This window comes from Eupeodes corollae, chromosome 2 (genome assembly GCF_945859685.1).
Source record: "Eupeodes corollae chromosome 2, idEupCoro1.1, whole genome shotgun sequence".
NCBI classification, from domain to species: Eukaryota; Metazoa; Arthropoda; class Insecta; order Diptera; family Syrphidae; genus Eupeodes; species Eupeodes corollae.
In genome coordinates, this window is record NC_079148.1 from 37155309 (window position 1) to 37174515 (window position 19207).

The 19207-nt window shown below is 36.4% G+C and overlaps 2 protein-coding genes across 2 annotated transcripts in view; both read right to left on the reverse strand.

The window, feature by feature from the left end:
- LOC129948508 (plastin-1) overlaps window positions 1–19207 on the reverse strand; it is an 87353-nt gene extending 68146 nt beyond the window's left edge. The window contains exon 1 of the mRNA XM_056059539.1: window positions 18467–19207. Within this exon, the coding sequence (XP_055915514.1) occupies window positions 18467–18541 (75 nt within the window). The 5' untranslated portion in view covers window positions 18542–19207. The remainder of the gene's footprint in view (window positions 1–18466) is intronic.
- LOC129948509 (THO complex subunit 1-like) lies at window positions 4097–6431 on the reverse strand. The gene has a single exon (XM_056059540.1). It carries the CDS (start codon window positions 4893–4895, stop codon window positions 4098–4100), a length of 798 nt encoding a protein of 265 aa, XP_055915515.1. The 5' UTR covers window positions 4896–6431; the 3' UTR covers window position 4097.

Consider the following 19207-nt stretch of genomic DNA (forward strand, 5'->3'; position numbering starts at 1 on the left):
ACGTGTGGAATCACCACCCACAAATCCAGGAAACAGTTAAATCATGTATTGACAGTATGCCGCGCAGAATTGAGGCTCTTATTAAAGCAAAAGGAGGTTCAACAAAATATTGAAAAAAATTACAAGTAAGTTTAATTTTTAAAAATGGCCAACAGTTTCTACTTCATTTGTGTAGTATTGTAGTATTTTTTCAGAACTTTACAGGTTTTTCTAACTTTTAGAACTTTAGAAAGATAGTTTTATTCATTTTATGGTATAATATCGCAAAAAAAACTGAACTCAATTAAATTTCCAATTCGTGAATTAAAACCAGTCCAATGTTGGTATACTTTTTCTAAATGCAATTGACGGACTAACCGGAAATTATTTGTCATTTGTTTGTATAAAAGGAACAAACTATTAACTATTCATGGCATGAACTTCATGTTACTTAAGAAAATATGCATAATCTAAAATCGACAAACGAATCATTTGTATATTATAAATTTACGACTATTCTTGAAAATCGGTGACGAATGTTTATATGGTTGGCCTTGGTGGTCTGGTCTCGTTAGCTGTGGTTTTGGTGTGGTCTTCATGCCTAACTTTCCCTTCGATGAAACATTAAAAAAAAAACTCACGTGAGTCATGAATTGCATATATTTCATTGGTAAAACGTAAACACGCAAATATTCCACATGGCATAAATAATACCATATATGGAATTCAAATTCTGATTCGATTTATTTCCAATTAATGTTTACCTTCAATATTCTTCTGTATACAATTGACTAAGACTGACAAAAAAATCAATTGAAAAGGGTTTGTTTATTCAAAATTTAAGTAAAAACAAACAATTTTACTAAAAAATGTGTACAGCGTGTCAACATTTGGTTAACAGACAAAAGATCTATTTAAAGCTCCATGTCCCATCTAGTTGAAGATCGTTAATTAAAGATTCAAAACAGATTCATACTACTTGCCTACTGAACAAAATACGTAACAGTAACTTCATAATGCATGCTGCTTCTATTGCATAAGCTATAGGTACCTTACATGCATAACTTAAAGCTAAATCGACTTAAATGGTTACAAAGTGATTTGTATTCTTTGCTGAAGAAAATAAATTCAATGTTTCTATTTCACTTTCACGTTCAAAACTACTCAATAAGCAAAACTTGTCTGCAGTTCTTGTATAATTGAAGTTTATGTACATTTTATCGCCAAGGAAAGTATTATGCAATGGGTGTGCCTGTGCCATCATGATGAAGAATCAATCAAAGAAAAAAATGCCATATGATAGACAACACGACCATATGACGATCACGTTCTTATCTTGGCGTCGCGTCAAGTCCGTCATCGTATAGATTTGTTTTCCGTTGACAACGACCGACCGACGTTTTTTCGCATCGTACACTCACATCAAACATATCTATACTCAAAAAGACTCAAGGTTTTTGAAAAAAGTGACACACACAAAAATTATAATAATACACAAAGTGTGATCGTTTTTTGTTTGGTTTGCGGTCCTATATTCATAAAACCACAGTAGTGTCGACATGTGAAGTAGTCAACTGGCGTCACCGGGGATTTTGGGCAAGATAACACAAAATGCATTAAATGTGTACTATACACTTTTTACAGTGCTGCCTGTTTGGAAGAAGGGAAAGAGAGTATAGCGAACATTAAAATGAGAACACGCAGAAAAATTATTATTATCAGTTCAGTATTCACTTCAAGAAGAAGTGGTTTCTTTATGTTCTATAAAATATAAGAAGGGGGCACTTAAAGACACAGCGCATACTCGAATTCATGACTCAGGGACTAAGTATGCCTTCAAGTACACATACATACCTACTTAATGTACGCTAAAATATAAAAAAGCACTTTCGATTACTTTGAGGCGATTTATGATTCAGTTTAACATAAAACAGAAAAAAACATCCACGTTTTTTTTAGAAGTTTAAGGTTCAAGAACAATGTGAAAATGTAAGTTTTCCTAATTGAGCCGTTACAAAAGAGATCTGTTAAAAATATACTTCATACTGGGTTAAGTGTTTTTCAAAAGTGGCCACAGTTTGCGTTCTGTGTCACAAGCTTTAAAGAATCATGGTTCCTTGAAACATCTGAGAAACTGGGTTAGGGTGAGAAACTGGCTTAGGGTTCCATCTTTAAAGTAGTCCTTTTTTTTACTGAAAAAGACGTCAAATAGAGAAAAAGAGTAACGGTTATCTCAAGTTGAAGAATATAAACATTGGGGCTAAAATGCTAAATTTATTAAACTTGTGAAGTTAAAGATCTTTTTCAAATATATCTGTTTAACTTACATCCCACATCCAAAAAGTCCGGGTAGACGTTGAAATGTTACAAAACAAGCCGTGTGTGAGGTATTAACAAAATTATTTTTTTATTTGAAAGGCTTAGTGTGGAATATGACATCATTCAAATGCCCGCCTCGGCTTCACGGATCCGAATTGTCCAATTTTCAATGACTCTTAGAATTTAAGCAATACCTTTAGGGCATAGGTGGATTGTGGTTTATATGCAAAGACCTGCGACTTTAAGAAGGGGTTAAAAAGGCATGAACTTGATGGATAACCTTACCCTCAAATCGTTATGTACAGCTCGCTGTTGACGGTGACCGTCTCACTAACGTCGTTTTGAAAAAAATACGGAGCAATTACGCTGCCGGCCCAAAATCCACACCAAACGGTAACTTTTTGAGGATGCATTATCACCTGGTGAAACTCGCGTAGGTTGGTTTCGTTCCATGTATGGCAATTTTTTTCTTAACACAACTATTTATCCAAAAATTTGCCTCGTCAATAAAAATGATGTTTCGGCCAAAATTGGGGTCCTTTTCCAAACGATTGTTCAGTCAGCGAGAAATCGCCGTCGATGGACTTTGAGCTCCTGTGTCAGTCAGATCTTGTACGGGTGTAGGCGCAGGTTCCCACGCAAAGTTCAACAAGTTGAAGTCCGCGAAAGGCCGAGTTCTTGTACACGGCGAGGTTAAGCTGTACACTTTCACAGGCCACGTCGATGTTCTCAGCCGACCTTGCGTTCCTTGAACGTACGGGTCCTTACTTAACCAGTCGCCTCAATTTTGGCTACCAAACGTTGAAGAGTGGACTGTGAAGGGCCACCACGTCTACCGTAAAGTGGGCGCAATGCGTGCATCGTTTGCGTTAGCGAACACTCACTTTGATAATAGTTTTCTCGTTTGTACGTGCTGTTCATTCGTGTAACTTGCCATGATGATTCGGCGTAGCCAGCTGAATAACAAGATTGCCGCCACCGGGCACCAAAATCTAAACCCGCCAAAAAAAAACCTGGAGTAGTTAAAAACTAAATAAAAATTACTTTCGGGCAATAAGGTGCCATAAAATAAAGTAATTTAAAATAAGACCAACTTCCAAAATTTTTCCTTATTGCACTTTTTAGTGAAAAGTTATTGTGAGAAATAAGAAGATAATTGTTTTTACGGGGAGCGAAAAAAGTGAGGTATATATACAACCCTCCTCCTTGGGCACACTAAGGTTTTGGGGAAGAAGCGAGTTTGAGTGCAGTGAAATAAAACTAATTTGGCTTTATTTCACATTGTCCCACTACTGCAAGGTGGCCCTATTGCACGTTACAATAAATCAGATTATGGGGCCACTTATAGATCACATTCAAATCAATACGGAAAAATGTTTGAATTAAAGTAGTTTACTAAAGACTGCCATTGAGAATCTTGAGAAGAGTCATCTTTGGAGTGAATTATAACGAACTTGCTGCCTCTAAAACATTTCGGGTGGTATCTCAGCCATAATTTGAAAAATGTATGTGTCTAGAGATCGGTAATGATTTGCGTTAACACGGCACCTTGTGTAGCATTGCCAAAAAAAACGTAATTTGTTAAATCGCATGATCTTAGTGGCAAATTGGCACCGCTAAAACGTTATATCAGGAAATTTCCCACGCAATAAAGAAATAATTGCTCGTGTTCTGTGGCTGAAGCACCATCTAATTGAAACCAAATTTCTTCCATGTCTTGGTCTTTATCACCTGCAAAAAAAAGAACTTTAATTGCTGTTCAATAATCAATAATCAATACTTTATTTGATACAAAAAACTTAATCGGATATATCTTCCATTTTATTGGGAGGATCTATAATAGTTTTGATAGCTTCTGCAGCTCCATACTTTTCCAAACCTTCCAAAATGTACGCCAAATTATCAAGACTAGCATCATCGTCATTTTCAAACCAAATTGTAAGCATTGCCTTGCAAGCATCACTTGGGTTCAGGTTCTCTGTTTCGAAGTAAAGCATCTCATCTGCTGTGTAGCCTAATTTTTTACCAAGTTTTTTCCAATCAGTTCCAATTTTTAGCGCCAGTTCTTCGATATTTTCTTTACTGGCTGTAATTGTCTTGTGCGTGTTTTTATCATCTTGTACCATCAATGGTTCGGTTTTAAGAAGTTCCGCTTCTTCCGGCGTTTCGAAGGCAACTTGTTCTTGAACTTCTACAGTACTCTCAACTGTATTTTCTGGCTGGCCACCCACTTTATTGATTTCGTGCTTTTCTTTTTGAATCTTTTTACGAACGCTCTCGAGATAATCGGCAATTTTGTATGAGGGCGCTTTAACAGAGGTGAAGAAATGCGGAGATTGTCTCGCTAACAAACGAAGAGCTCTCAACTCAAACGACGGATCACTCTTTTCTCTAGGATTTTCAATGTATGTATCCACCGGTGGAAGGAAGTTGCGGTCTTCACTCTTACAAGCCTGCAAATTATCTGGCGATACATTCCACAGTCTGGTCAATACGTCATTTCCCAAGAAAAACTTTCCTTGGCGATTGGCTTCTTTTATGCTGTCACCACGAGTTTTTCGCTGTCGTTTGGATGGTGGTATTTTACACTTCTTCATTCATATCAGGCTTTTTAAATTTCTTGCATCCATCATTCTTCCAGTTATTCCACATTTCCTCACGCTGCAGCATGTGTTCAACGGTTTTGGCAAACTTTTTGCCATTCGGTGGAGTTTCTCCAATAAGTTTATAAACTTTAGTTTCAGTTTCTTTGATATACTCCGACTGTGATGATGTCAAGGTGTAGGAATCTGTTTTGAATTTAACAGTCAACTGAAGATACTGGAAAAGGATGAGAAACTGCACCAAAACTGATCTCCTGAAATTCGAGTCTGACAATTGCAAGGCCAATAGCTTTGGGTTAGTTAGAAACTTTGCAAAGAAATTCTCAGCCTTTCTGACTGTTTCGTCAACTTCCATTTTAATATCCTGTGAAATCATGTCTTTGTTTTCTTCTTTAGATGAAGGACTCGTTCGTGGTTCTTCCAATTCAAAACTGGAAAACGCTGCCAGCACATTTGTTGCATGTGTTTGAAACATTTTCCATTGTACTTTACTATAGCACTGATTGGGATTTCGGGAAAAGTCCTGCAGTGACCAGAACTTGCAATATAAATTGTAGTCAATTTTTACGGGTACATCTTCGGCAGTGTCCTCCAAGGCATCATCGAGGTCTTTGCCATCCACTTCGAATTCAGTAACATTGTCCAAATTAAATTCGGATATAATGTTTAAACCGGATCACTCGGAAAACGGGAAGAACTTGGCCAGAATAAATTCGGATTATCAGAATCAATTATGGTTTAAGCAGCAATACTTTTGCCAGAGCATGCGATGCATGTGTGTTTTTTATTTTTTGTACCCTATGCTTATATTTAAACAAAGCGCGAGCGTTAGGAGAATGGGGAAGGATTTAAGAGGAAATACCGCTGCATATTAGTCTTAAAGTTCTGAACATCACAATAGGAGGAAACGACTGAAACAAAGCATTCTACATTCCCGATGTGCGGTTTAAGAAAGAATCTCTTTACTTGAGACCTGAAATTGAGCTCAAGGGTAAACTTATGAGCATTTCGGGAAGTGCGAGTATTACAGCTGAATTTTTTAAGGGGTGGAATACAACTGGCTAATTCGACAAATATAAATTGTTCGGTTACAGTATCATTTTCAAAGCCTCAAATATTGTTCTCTAAGAAAGAAGTTTGTGGATTTGATGATCGGATTCGTATCCTAGGCCAATTCCCGAGGCCATAACAAAAATACTTATAATCATTTTAAAATTACCTACACAAAGCTCTCTTCAAGGTTGTTTTAAAATCGCTTCAAATCATCAAAAACCTTACTTAAATCATTTTTTTAATAAAATGCAATTCCCAAGACCTCTTTCATTAAATGAACGAATTGCATTCTAAATTAAATTCACTTCCTTCCACTAGAAAATTATTTTTTATCTTGGAAAGCATCTACCTATAGGGAGACACGAAAATATAAATAATCTTCAGTTGATAGCTAAAACTAACATAAATAATGTTAAACCTAGAAGCCCAATTGTTTACAGATTAACCAAAGAATTCTTATCCCATGACTAACCAAGTTATTCATAACTTTTTTAACTTTCCCAAAAGTGTGTGTTTATGCTATAAAAATAAATTTAATATTCAAAATGAAATAAACAAAAAAAAGGGGGGTTAAACAAGTCATTCGCAAATATATCAATTACACTTGCTTGAGAGATCTGAAAACAAAAACAGAATGCTTCCACTTCATTAGCAACCGATCCAATTAGGTATGTTTATTATTAAATATGTACATAATATTCATTCTGTTCATCTCCACACCCAATTGCATGTACTTCCACCTTAACTTAACCCAACTACTGAATTTCTTCCACCCAGTGCTGGAAGCAACTCCAATGTTGGATTTGTTCAAGTGCCTTAGAGAAAAATACACACTTTCCTACAGCATCGGAAGAGTTATATATTTTATTTTATATTAATTCAGCAAAATTAATTGCCAAAGCAAGCAGTCAGTAAGTCAGCCTGCCAGCCAACCTAACAGCCACCCAACCAGTCAGCCTGTTTTGAAAACAATTGCGCTTCTCATCAGGGAGTCAGCGAAATGATTCCAAAGGTCTGTCGTTCTTGTTGTCGACGTCAGTCGGTCGTCGTCGTCATAGTCATTGACGCCGTTCTTCTCGTGGTTTTTGTTGTTGTTGTTGATGTAGAATTATTGGACAACCGGTTTTTATTCTGGCCTCGTTGTCGTCGTCGTCGTTGCTTTTGCTCATAAAATCAATAAAATGTCGACGAGTGACTTTCCAAAGACCGGTCTTTAATAAGAATTAAAAACAACCCTCGAATCGAGAGTACCTAACAACCAGACTCTAGACTAAGTCTATTGGGCTTTTGAGTCCAATTAGAACTACGACCCAAGACTCCATCAAAGAATTGAACCCCACCATTCTCCTCTTTTTTGGAAATACCTAACTTCTACTATGCTATTCCAAAACGCACATGCTTAAGGAAAGTGCATGGAGGCAAAAAAAGAGATGCGCCACGCAGCACCACTTTCACCCCTTAATAATCCAATAAAATTGTGTTTGGGGATGAATTTTTTATTGTAACATTTCTGACAACACCCAAAAAAATGTGAGTGTGAATTTACCGGTTCATTGGGGTTCCATTCGGTGTCATGTGGAATTTGAATTATGTGTAATGTTTTTTTTTTTTATTATTTTCATTTTTCATTCAAAGCCGCTCCTCGTGTTATTCACACCGCGGCGTAAAATAGTAGCGATAGCTTAGGGTCGATGCCGTCGAGCCGTTGTTGCCGAGAGGGGCGATTTATAAGAAACATTCGAATCGAGTTCTTTTTTTTCATTTATTTTAATAAACCTGTTCACAGAACTTTTCTTCGAGAGTTAAGAATTTTTCTGGTGTGTTTGTTGTCTCTTTGGTTATTTGCTCCATGTCTGTTTTGGATGAAAGAATTTGTTAGTAGTGTTGCCAGTTGGAAATAATTTGTTTTGTTTTTGTTCTTTTTTTAGTCACAAGGTTATGCATTTAATGGAGCAGAAACTGGGTTGAAATACGTTTAGATGGAAAAAGAGGATAGATAGTTGCGTTAGAGTTAGTGTTTAAAACAGACAATTGGTAATGTGAAAGCAATTATGGTGGTAGGTAACTACCTACCTATCTAATGGGATATTGACTAATAAAATTAAATGCACTTGAACCACAGTGCGTTTCTAGTTAAATAGACCTAAGGAGAATTGGAATAAGCTCATTAAAAAAGCCGTAACAATAGTCTTGCAAAAAATAGCAATAAGTTTTAAGTAAATAAACAATCTTTTTTCTAGACTTCAAGATTTAAAATAATTTTCCTAAGTTTCATAGGTACTATGTCCTTGCAAAACGCAACGTGATATCATGTCGCACAGATCGCCAGTCCATGTTTTGAACGTCATTACCAAAATTGCAATGCTGGAATACCTCACTTATTATTACTATTGTAAATTTGTTTTTTTTATTAAGTTTGCTTTTGTATTTCGTAATAAAGAATTCTTATTTCTCAAAGGAACACTTTCCTCAGTAGAAACTCAGACATTTGAGTAATTTTTTAACGTGTTTTAAGATTTTGCTCAATGGAAAATCGTCAAAATCCTAATTTCAAATATTTAACATTTCAAACTCGGATCAAAATGTTAAGCAACAAGAGCAACGTTTTGAAATTTTGGGCTTAACCATAATCTTGTCAATTGAATAGATCACACTCCGTTGGTCTATGAGGAGTCGTTTGTAGTCGAATTTGTGGCGATACATTTTTTAAACGAAATAAATATGCTAAATTATAAATTTTGAATTTAATTGAAACAACTCTTCTACTCTTCACTTTTTATTTTTTTGCTAACTAGTATCATGCTAAAACCATTTAATTAAAAAAAAACATGAACACATCTAAATATGACAGATTGTGGAGCAAACAAAACAAACATACCTTAACATTTTTGCAAATGTCAAAGTGACAACATTGGTTTTTACAAAAGACAAGATTAAAAAACATCTATAATCAATTTAAAATCATATCAAGGAACTATTACTAAAAACATTTAGCATGGCTGGAGATAAAAAGCGACGTTCGCGATCCCGAGACAGATACGAAAAAGATAGAGAACGTGAAAGAGATCGGGACCGCGGTCGTGAGAGGGATAAGGAACGTCGCCGCCGCTCAAGATGACGTTAGAAGGACCGACATGGACAAGATAGATCTGGCGAAAGAAATAATATGCGTTCGATACTTTCCCGCTCTAAATCGTAATGCTATGGATCTTCCAGAGAAAACCAAAGATAAGACGGAACATTTCTTCCAAAAAAGTGTAAAGTTACAAGAACTTGCAAATCTGAAGAAATAGGTAGCCCACGGTTTGTAATTGGGTAATGGATGTCAAGATATTCAAACAAGAACCAAACAGTTGTTTTATCAAATCTATACCTTGAGTAAAATTAAAAATTAAAATAAAAGAGGATTTGCTCGAGTTTTAAAACTTTTAACTTTCCTACAAAACACTGAATCCTCAAACATTTCAAAATGTTCTTAATCTTCTATAAATACATTTTTTTACAATTTATCAATTTTAAAACACTTTGTCACATTTGAGAAAAATGCATATGTCATACAGATTTAGTACGATACTAAAAAGATAAAGAACCCATTTGGTGATTTTAACTTTAGTAAAATGTTAAAAAGATAGTACGTTTAAAATTATCAAAATCTTTTTTTTTAACCTAGTATCATACTAAAAATAATTTAACATCATACTAAATCGTCTAAAATTTTGCGGCTTTATTTCTAACGGTGTTAGATTCTTAAATAAGTGAATATTAAAAACAGGAATTGGAAATTTAAGCCATTTTTTCTGCAGTTTGTTTTTTTTTTGTGCGTGTTAACCAATTTGTGTCGTTCCTACACATTATCATGCAAAATAACTATTGGAAAATTCTCCGCATTCAGAGATTCCTATCGTAGAATATATCAAGAGGCTAATGAAACTTCCTAACTTGAACCTGAACAGGCCAATTTGGGTATTGTATGAATTGCAGCAGAGGATACTATAAGATGTACGTAGCTATATATTGTTTGTTTGATAGAAATTTATTTTTAGAGAAAAATGTATTCTCATCAAAAAATGATTCCTCTGGAGGCCTTAAAAATCTCCATATCCTAATAAATTAAAAGTGTTTTTATTTTTTAATCAAATACTTTTTTAAAAAAAGTAAAAAATTGTGTGACATAAGATTGTTTTTTTTTTTTAATTCACAATAGTGATTCATTTACCAAATTTTCGTAATAATACACTTACATACATACAGTTGTGTTCATAAAAATAGCAGTGCTTTCTAAATAAAACAAAAAGGCCTTCAATATCAACTTTATAATATATTACATACAAATATATTTTATTTATAATAATAGAAAATAAGTATTATCGATTTTTCACCGTTAGCTTTGTCACAGTAAAAACCTCTTTTTGAATATATGGCTTTGCATGACGAAGTACTGGATCTGTTATCTAAGAAGTAAGAAAAACTGTAACAACTTATATGAAAGTGTACAAATAATTTTAGCTTACAATTACTACTTTGTTGCATAACCATTGTTTTTTATGATGCTTCGCATCTAAGTGGCATCGAGTCCACTAAAACCTGACACTTCTCGACTGGTATTGCGTTCCACGAATCACGCACTGCTTCCCACAATTCTTTCGAATTTTTGGGTTGTGCTTTATGAACTGCGTTCTTAACATCCCTCACAAATATGCGATGGGGTTAAAATCGGGGGATTAAGCGGGCCACTCCATAACGGATAACTTCTCCTGCGCAAACCATGGTTTTGCCTTTTTTGGCGTATGCTTCGGGTCATAGTCTTGTTGGTATACCCTAACCAACGGCATTTCCTATTTAGCATAGGGTAACATAACCTCCTCGAGAATTTTCACATACTCGGTTGCATCCCTTATAACCCCCATGGGATAAATAGGCCCGACCCCGTAATATGAAAAGCAACTGTTTTTATAGTGTACCGTGGATCGTATGCTGCACTTTAGGGTCTTCTTCTCTTCTCATATTCTCGAGGACCCTTGGACCCTAAAAGGACGACTTTGCTTTCATCGCTTCACAGAACAATCCTCCATCTCCCCTTTGCCCAATCTCTATGCGCTTTAACAAACTCCATTCTCTTTGGCACAAGAATGGTACCTTGCGTGGACTTCGGGCTGGTAACTTCTCTCATAAAAGACGTCTTCGTATTGTAACAGCGCTAACAGACATTTGAAGTCCATTTCTTGTTTTCCTAGAGCCTATGGAAGGGTTCTGTTTTACTAACTGATTTATTTTTTAACCATCCTTTTTGGGAATCGCGTTTTCGGTTTATTTTGCCATTTTAAGACGTTAATGAACATTTTTGCTGAGCAGCCTAGGATGTCTTGAATATTTTGGTAGGTTTTTCCCCTCCAACGCAGTTTTCGAATTTTTTCGGTGCAGCGTCTTGACCATCCCATTGTTTATTTTTGATCTAATATTTATTAATTTTTATATGCTAGTATGTTACAAATACTTAAAACTTAAACTTAAAAATTGAATTTTTAACACTTTTTAATTATAAAATCAAAACCACTGCTATTTTTATGAACACTCTATATCTAGAGAGTTTGAAATAATGTGTGTTCACCGGGGAGTATAACTTTAAGCTAAAAGTCTCTAATTTGAAAACGAAAGACCGTTGGATGCAAGTAACACGGGCATTTTTTTTTTGTAAGAATTTCCGTTATTTAAATAATTGACAATCTAATTAAATGTGACCAGCACTGCTATTTTTATGAACACAACTGTATATATCATCAACAGAACTCAATAGTTAGCTTACCTACCATTCTTTTATCACAACTTTTTAATAATTGCTCTTAATTATTTAAATTAATAAATTATTCAATTGTAAAACCCGTACTTCGGACATACAAATGTACACACATACATATGTTTAATGCTTATCCGACTCAATATTTTATACTTATCGAAAGTTGCATTCAAAACCAATAAACAAATACTATTTCAATGCTATATTATTTACCTACCGAAACACACAGCGTCGTTGTTGAAGAAGCTGATGTATACTCGCCTTTAATTATTACCAATCTTACTAATTCTGTTGTAATATCTGAAGCATAGACAGAGCTGCTGTATATGTCAAACTCACCAGCTGCGCCATCGCGGCAATTTCCTCATAGCGTTGTGTACTCGATAACTGTACGGTTGTGATAAGGATCAGTGCAGATTTTTTAAAATTATTTTCAAGTTTAAATTATCATTTATTATGAGCGAAGCTAAAGATAAAATTAGTGATGACGAGCATTCGAGAAAAAGGAGCGACTCGTCGGAATCGTCACCATCTTCTTCCGAAAGTGAAGGCGTCGCTTCACCTCCTCCAAATAAAAGAAAGAAAAACATGTCCAAACATGTTTCTTCTATGGATCAACGGGTAAATGATCTAACGGACCAGGTTTGTCAGCTTTCGCAGTATGTAAGTATGCTTTTACCACAGGACATTATGACACCCAACAAGCCGAGTACCTCCTCCTTTTTATATAATCCAGAAAGTTCACGGAGAACTTTAGACCTGGGTGAGTTGCATACGGAATGCGATTCTAATTTAGTTCAGCCAGCTAAACAAGAAAATCTGAAAGAGTTAGTGCAATTGCAGCACTTTGGTTTGCCTACATGGAGGAGCGTCAGGTATTCTAAAGCTATGAAATCATTAGCTGCGACCCCGGGTTTTGTGGAACTAAAAGTGAACGATGAGTTATGTACCCTAAATAAGGGAAAAGATTACCTCGCTTCAACAGAACAAGTAATGGCCGCATTGTCAAATGCATTATTGGAACAAAAGTCATTACTCAAGTCCGGGTTGCAGTCTATTATTGATTGGGCGTTTAAATCACCGAATGAATTGAACCCAAATACTCTTTATGAACAATTCACTGCAATATTCGGATCTTCGTCTGCTTCTTATAAGATCTCTGAACTGGCACTTCAGGTGGTCTGTGGCAAGAGAGCAGAATGCATTGAGGTGCGGAGAGAAAGGCTAGTGGGTGAAATAGCTAATAAGAACGTCCAAGTTGCCCTTAGAGGTGTAAATCCTAGTGCTGAGAACCTTTTCGATAAACAGGAATTGTCTTCCTTAATACAATCATTGGGGGGAGTGCAGTCATGGCTTAGTGTTTCGTCTCACGTTAGAGAAAAGAAAACTTTTACTCCAAAGCTAGTCCACATCCAGAGTAGAAGAAACGCAGTTGATAGTAGAGTGGGTTCTCGAAAGCATTACAAGTATAATCATAAAGACCAGAAAGTAAACAACTCAAATAAGGGCCAAGGCAAAAAGTTTAATTCTTCCTTTCGTTCCAAAGAACACGACAGAGACAATAAATGATTCAGGTTCAACTTTCAGAGGGGGTCAGTTGCAAGCTTACCAAGAAAGCTGGAAGGATTTGGGTGCAAACTCTTTTATTTTAAAAACTATTTCAGGAACAAGAATCCCGTTTTGCAAAAAACCCCATTTAACATACCCTTCAAGAGCTACTCGGATCAACTTTGCAACAGCATTTTCAGACAAAATGGACATGCAGATTACAGAGATGAAAAAACTGAAAATCTTAGAACCCCCTTCGGAAGTTGGACCAAGTTTCCTTTCAAAAATGTTCTTAATAAGGAAGTCGGATGGAGGTCTTCGTCCGATTTTCGACTTGCGAGCCCTAAATTGTTACGTGAATGTAAAAACATTCAAACTAATTTCTCACTCTGCGATTCCAGAGTTTTTGCAACCAAGAGATTGGATGATAAAAGTGGATATTTCTCAAGCATATTTCCATGTGCCAATAGCAGAGAGCCATCGACGTTTCTTAAGATTAATGTTGGTTGCGGAAACCGTTCGAATTCTAGAGGAACTTGGCTGGGAGATAAATTTCAAAAAATCAGTCCTTATTCCAAGTCAAGAATTGGAGTACCTTGGAATTACTTGGAACACTTTCAAAAACATTATGTTCCTACCAGCAAAAAAGGGGGAGAAGATTCGATCTTCCCTTCAGGTAATGTCAAATTTAAAGTTTTGCAATCTGCATCGGTTGCAGCAGATACTGGGCCAATTAAATTTCGCCAGTTTTGTAGTGCCCAGAGGTCGACTCCATTCTCGTTACCTTCAGATTTTTTCAAGGCAGTACGACAAACGTCCGAGACAAAAACTCATCATCCCTCGGAGGGCTCTGAAAGAGATAGATTGGTGGCTCCAAGCGTTAACGAAGGACGAGTTAATACACAAAAAAGAAGTGACACATTTTCTGGCAACGGATGCTTCAGATACAGGATGGGGTGCTCATCTGAACGAAACAGTCTTATCAGGTCAGTGGTCGAAAGATCAGAAAAAATGGCATTGCAATTTAAAGGAAATGTACGCAGTTTTCATGGCAATAGACAAGAGGGCATCAGTTCTGAAAGAAGCACATATTCTTCTGCAGTCAGACAATCGAACTTTGATTGCTTACATACGGAAAGAAGGAGGCACAAGATCAGTGAACCTTTTAAGTTTAACATACCAACTCCTTCAGCTTGTCGATCGGCTCAATATAACAATATCCGCATTTTATCTTCCGGGAAGATACAACGGAATAGCCGACAGATTGTCAAGAGGTCGTCCGACGCCGGAATGGCATCTTCTACCCCAAGCAACTGGGGAAGTTTTCAAAAAATGGGGAATTCCAGAGATAGATCTCTTTGCTTCAAAAGAAGCAAAAGTTCTCGACAACTATGTATCAATAGACTGCAAAGATCAGGCCGCAGCTTACATAAATGCTTTCAGCCGGAGTTGGGATTCTTGCCTAGGTTGGATTTTCCCACCGCCCAACTTAGTGCCGAGGGTTCTAGCACACTTGAACCGATCTCACGGGAAGTACCTAATTGTGTCACCAGAATGGGACCAGACCTTCTGGATGTCCGACCTCAGAGCTCGAGCGCTGGAGCCCCCCTTTGTAATTCAAAACCTGCGGAAGGTGTTAATAGATGTAACAACTGGCCAGCCTCCCTCGCAGGTAGACAATTTAACCCTGAAAGTATGGATAGTTGGGGCTGGGGAGGCCAGCTAGTAGATTGGACTTCCGAAGAAAAGAATTTATTGAGTAAAGGATGGAGAGATTCTACACTTAAAACCTATTCTCCTGCTATCAAGAGATGGCTTTTTTGGTGCGAAAAGGTTGGGATCAATCCTAGATCCCCTAAGGGTTCTAGCTTAGCGAGATATTTGGCCAATCTTTACCTGAAGGATAAATTTGCTTCCAGTACTATCCTTGTGCACAAGTCTGCGATTGCAACCTTTTGTGATCCAGCGTTAGTTGATAGTCTAACAAAAGACTTTTTTGTACGGCGTATTTTAAGAGCTATCTGTTCTTCTCAACCACCTTCCGAGAAACCACCCATTTGGGATCCAAGGTGCGTGTTTAATTGGTTAGCAGAGAATGAGTTTAAAAATGAAAACTTATTTGAGGCCTCGAGGCGAACAGCTTCCATTCTACTCTTAGCGTCAGGTAGAAGAGTTCATGACCTCACACTTTTGAAAATATCATGCGATAACTACATAGAGAATGATGGCAATATAATTTTGCATCCCTCATTCGGATCCAAGACTGATTCAGCCAGACACAGGCAGTCTAGTTGGCAGTTAATTTGCCATGAAAATAAGAATGTCTGTCCTGTTTTTTGGATAAAACAGTTGATTAGACTCTCTCAAGCTAGGAGGGCTCTCCAGAGCAACTTAGATAGCTTGTTCATAACCATTCATGGACCGGTAAAGCCGGCATCAAGAACAGTAATTGGAAGCTGGATTCGCACTGTCTTAAAAGATGCGGGCGTTGGTGCTCCTCCAGGAAGTTTCAGAGCAGCGGTTGCTTCATTGGGTTGGCTAGAGAACCAACCATTAGATGAAATTTTATCAAGAGGAAACTGGAGTACTGAGAATACGTTCCGAAAGCATTACTGCAGAGAGATAAGTTCAAATACTAACCTAAGTTCAACTTTTCTTTTTAAAAACTTTAAGCCAATATAATTATAAAATTTTAAGTTATGTTATATGATAGTCACGGAGACTTTTATGTTATTAAAAATGAATTTCTTTATTTGTAATTAGTTGAATTATTTATAAAAAAAAAAAAAAAAAAAAAAAAAAAAACATTCATCATAGCGTTGTGGGCAAACACCAGCAGATAACAGACAGGTCTTCAACAACGACGCTGTGTGTTTCGGTAGGTAAATAATATGTCGGTTTTACACTAAAATAAAACCGATATTATTTGCCGCAAAACACACAGCGTCGGAGCAAGTTCCTTGCTGGTGAAGACACTATGAGGAAATTGCCGCGATGGCGCAGCTGGTGAGTTTGACATCTACAGCAGCTCCGTCTATGCTTCAGATATTACAACAGAATTAGTAAGATTGGTAATAATTAAAGACGAGTATACATCAGCAAATAATATCGGTTTTATTTTAGTGTAAAACCGACATATTTTTGACAAAAAAAAATCTCTTAAAAAACACTAAAAATGACTACCAATATTTGTGCCTTCGGTTGTAGTGCCGGAAGTCTTAATTCAATCTTAGTCCATATCGACTGATCGTTCTTTTTTGACAGGCTCTGCTAGCTTTGTTATGTATACAAAATAGTTCACGAAACTGCGTTATTTAAAACTTATAGCTTTTGGCCGGACCAATTCTAGGGTTAGGTTAGGTTATAGTGGCTGTCCAAGATGGAAACGGACACACTTAGGCCAGTTTAATGGCCCAATGTGATATCACATGAATCTTTTCCTCCTAAGCTCAATGGAACCAGCTTGAGTTCCTTACGAAACGTGAGAGGCTGATTATACCGATATGATTTAGATCGTTTAGATTGTTAAAGAAGAATTCCCCTAGGTAATTCTTGCGTTTTCGAGCTAGAGCAGGGCATGTGCAGAGAAGATGAAGAACCGTTTCTTCCGTTTCTTCGTCCATACAGCTTCTGCAAAAGTCATTTGAGAATACGCCTAGTCTCGTGGCGTGCTTTCCTATTAGACAGTGTCCGGACCAATTCTAAGACGGTTAAAATATTTATATTTATACGAATGATATTAATTCATAAGTAATAATTCTTGAAGTTTCCATAAAAATTCATTAATTCATTAAATATGAAAAAATGCACCAGCATCCTTTTGTAGATCCTTACCGTCAAAACATAAATGCGCCAGTGAGTGTACTAATTTTCGCACAATCAAATTTATGTATAAAAGAACCACGTTACGAATCCTTATTTCTACAACGGTACCTAAATATTTTGCATTAATATTGGCTTTGAACTCAAAACAACAAAGACATTCCTATTTTCATACAAACCTACCTTAAAACTGCTTCAAAGTCCACACTCTTTTATAAAGCAACAAAAAGTGAAAAACTTAAATCCTTGTCCTTGAGTATTCTCACAAAACAACAATTTCTCACTGCGTGCACTTTTTTTCCTAACAAAATAACCCACAAAATTCTCACAAATGATAACTCATCACTTAAGTAAGAAGGAATGCAGATGTAAGGAAGCACTTAAATGTAAATAAACAACATCATCACTTGTTTCATTGTGCTACCCAAAGAATGCAAGTATGACTCATTTTTGTCCTTGCGAAGATAAATAGTTGAGGTAGAATGTAAAACACAATTGGAACAATTCCAGGTTTAAATCAATTGAAATTTTGAAAAAAGTGCTAAGTGATGTTGTTTAATCAATACACTTTGTGCATTACCGCTAGATTAAATCTTAATGAAGCTTCGTCGAAAACCATGATCTTAATAACTTCTTCTCTCTACTAGAAAAGTACCTATGTTCCTATCATTTATCAACTTTACTTTCATCAATTATTGTCATTATGCAACATTTATTTAAGTAGCAAGTAAGTGTTGAACAGACAGACTTTATGTCGTCATAATAATTCAACGAATCAGCTTCGATTTTATTTATTTTGTTGATGTACTTTCACACACAACTGCTCGAAACATCTTTCAAACGAAAACTTTTGGATGCTGGTAATGCTGTCTGGCAGAGCACCCCCGCAAAGATGTGAAGTTCAATATATAGAAAGAAAAAAAAAAAACTGGAGTAGAGTCAGAGTGGAGTTGAATCGCAGTTGGGGAGTTGTTTCTCCGAAACAACAAACAAGGTAAGCAGGCGATGGAGAAGGTGAAGGCAACGACGCACGAAAGGGGAAGCTAAAGATGACAGAAGACACGACACTGAAATTGAAACGCAAGTTGTTTTTCATGTGAGATGCGTAGGAAGCGGCTTCATGTGGAGATTTCAATTTCCAAATCTTGGGCGTGAATATTCTTCCCAACTTAGGTACTACGAATCTATTCATTTTTTTTAGGTCGACTTTGAGATTCACAAAGATCCAGACCCAGACGGGATGGGAATGCACTACACTAGCTTTAGATTTGCACAGGAATACAGGAGCAAAGATAAAAACCGAATCAGAACTTTTGTCCAATAAATAAAATTGTAGGAATGTACTTACGTCTGTGAACTTTTCTTGAATTTCAGCTTTTTCCTCAACAGAAAGAGTTTTGAATTTGTTGCTTAGCGTCGACATCTTTGTGTTTTACTTTTATTTTATTTCTCACAAATTAATTTTATCAAATAATTTTATTTACTTTTCTTATTTCACTTTGTTATTATCTTCCTCCAAGACAGGAAAAAAAAAATCGCGCCGAACCGAGACACAATCGATATGAATGAGGTGGAGTTTCAGTTTCAGTTTAATATGCCGAATGCTGATGTTAGCTTTAGAGCTGTTTGGTTAGATTGGAGCTCGTTGGAGAAAAGATGATGACGAAGACGACGACCGACGACGATGAGGTTGTTCTTAATGTTGAAGCAAGAATGCTTTGAAAATCTGTGTGTTGCTTCTATTCCAAGAGGACGAAAGACTCCACTAACTCTTCGCAAAAAGAAAAACACGATTCAAGAACCGCACTTTGAGTGCACTTTGAGATGATTCCAATTGAAGACGTACAAAAATTAAATATCAAGATAAAAATATGCTAATTTACTTTCTTTGTACGAATTAAGATCGACTTCGAGTTCACAATTCTAAACTTTATATAATTTTAACTAATTTTTATATTTATAATAAATTTACTTTTGTTGGACTTTGCCGTGTTTTAAAATATAAAACAAAGATAGAGAGAGAAGGAGACCTGAGACCACCACGAACCTCGAACGAACGAACGAAACGAACCCGACGAAACGGTTTGTT

Bases quoted from the DNA above. Each gene is read 5' to 3' on its own strand.
- LOC129948509 (XM_056059540.1), bottom strand. From the start codon at position 4,895: ATGAAGAAGTGTAAAATACCACCATCCAAACGACAGCGAAAAACTCGT.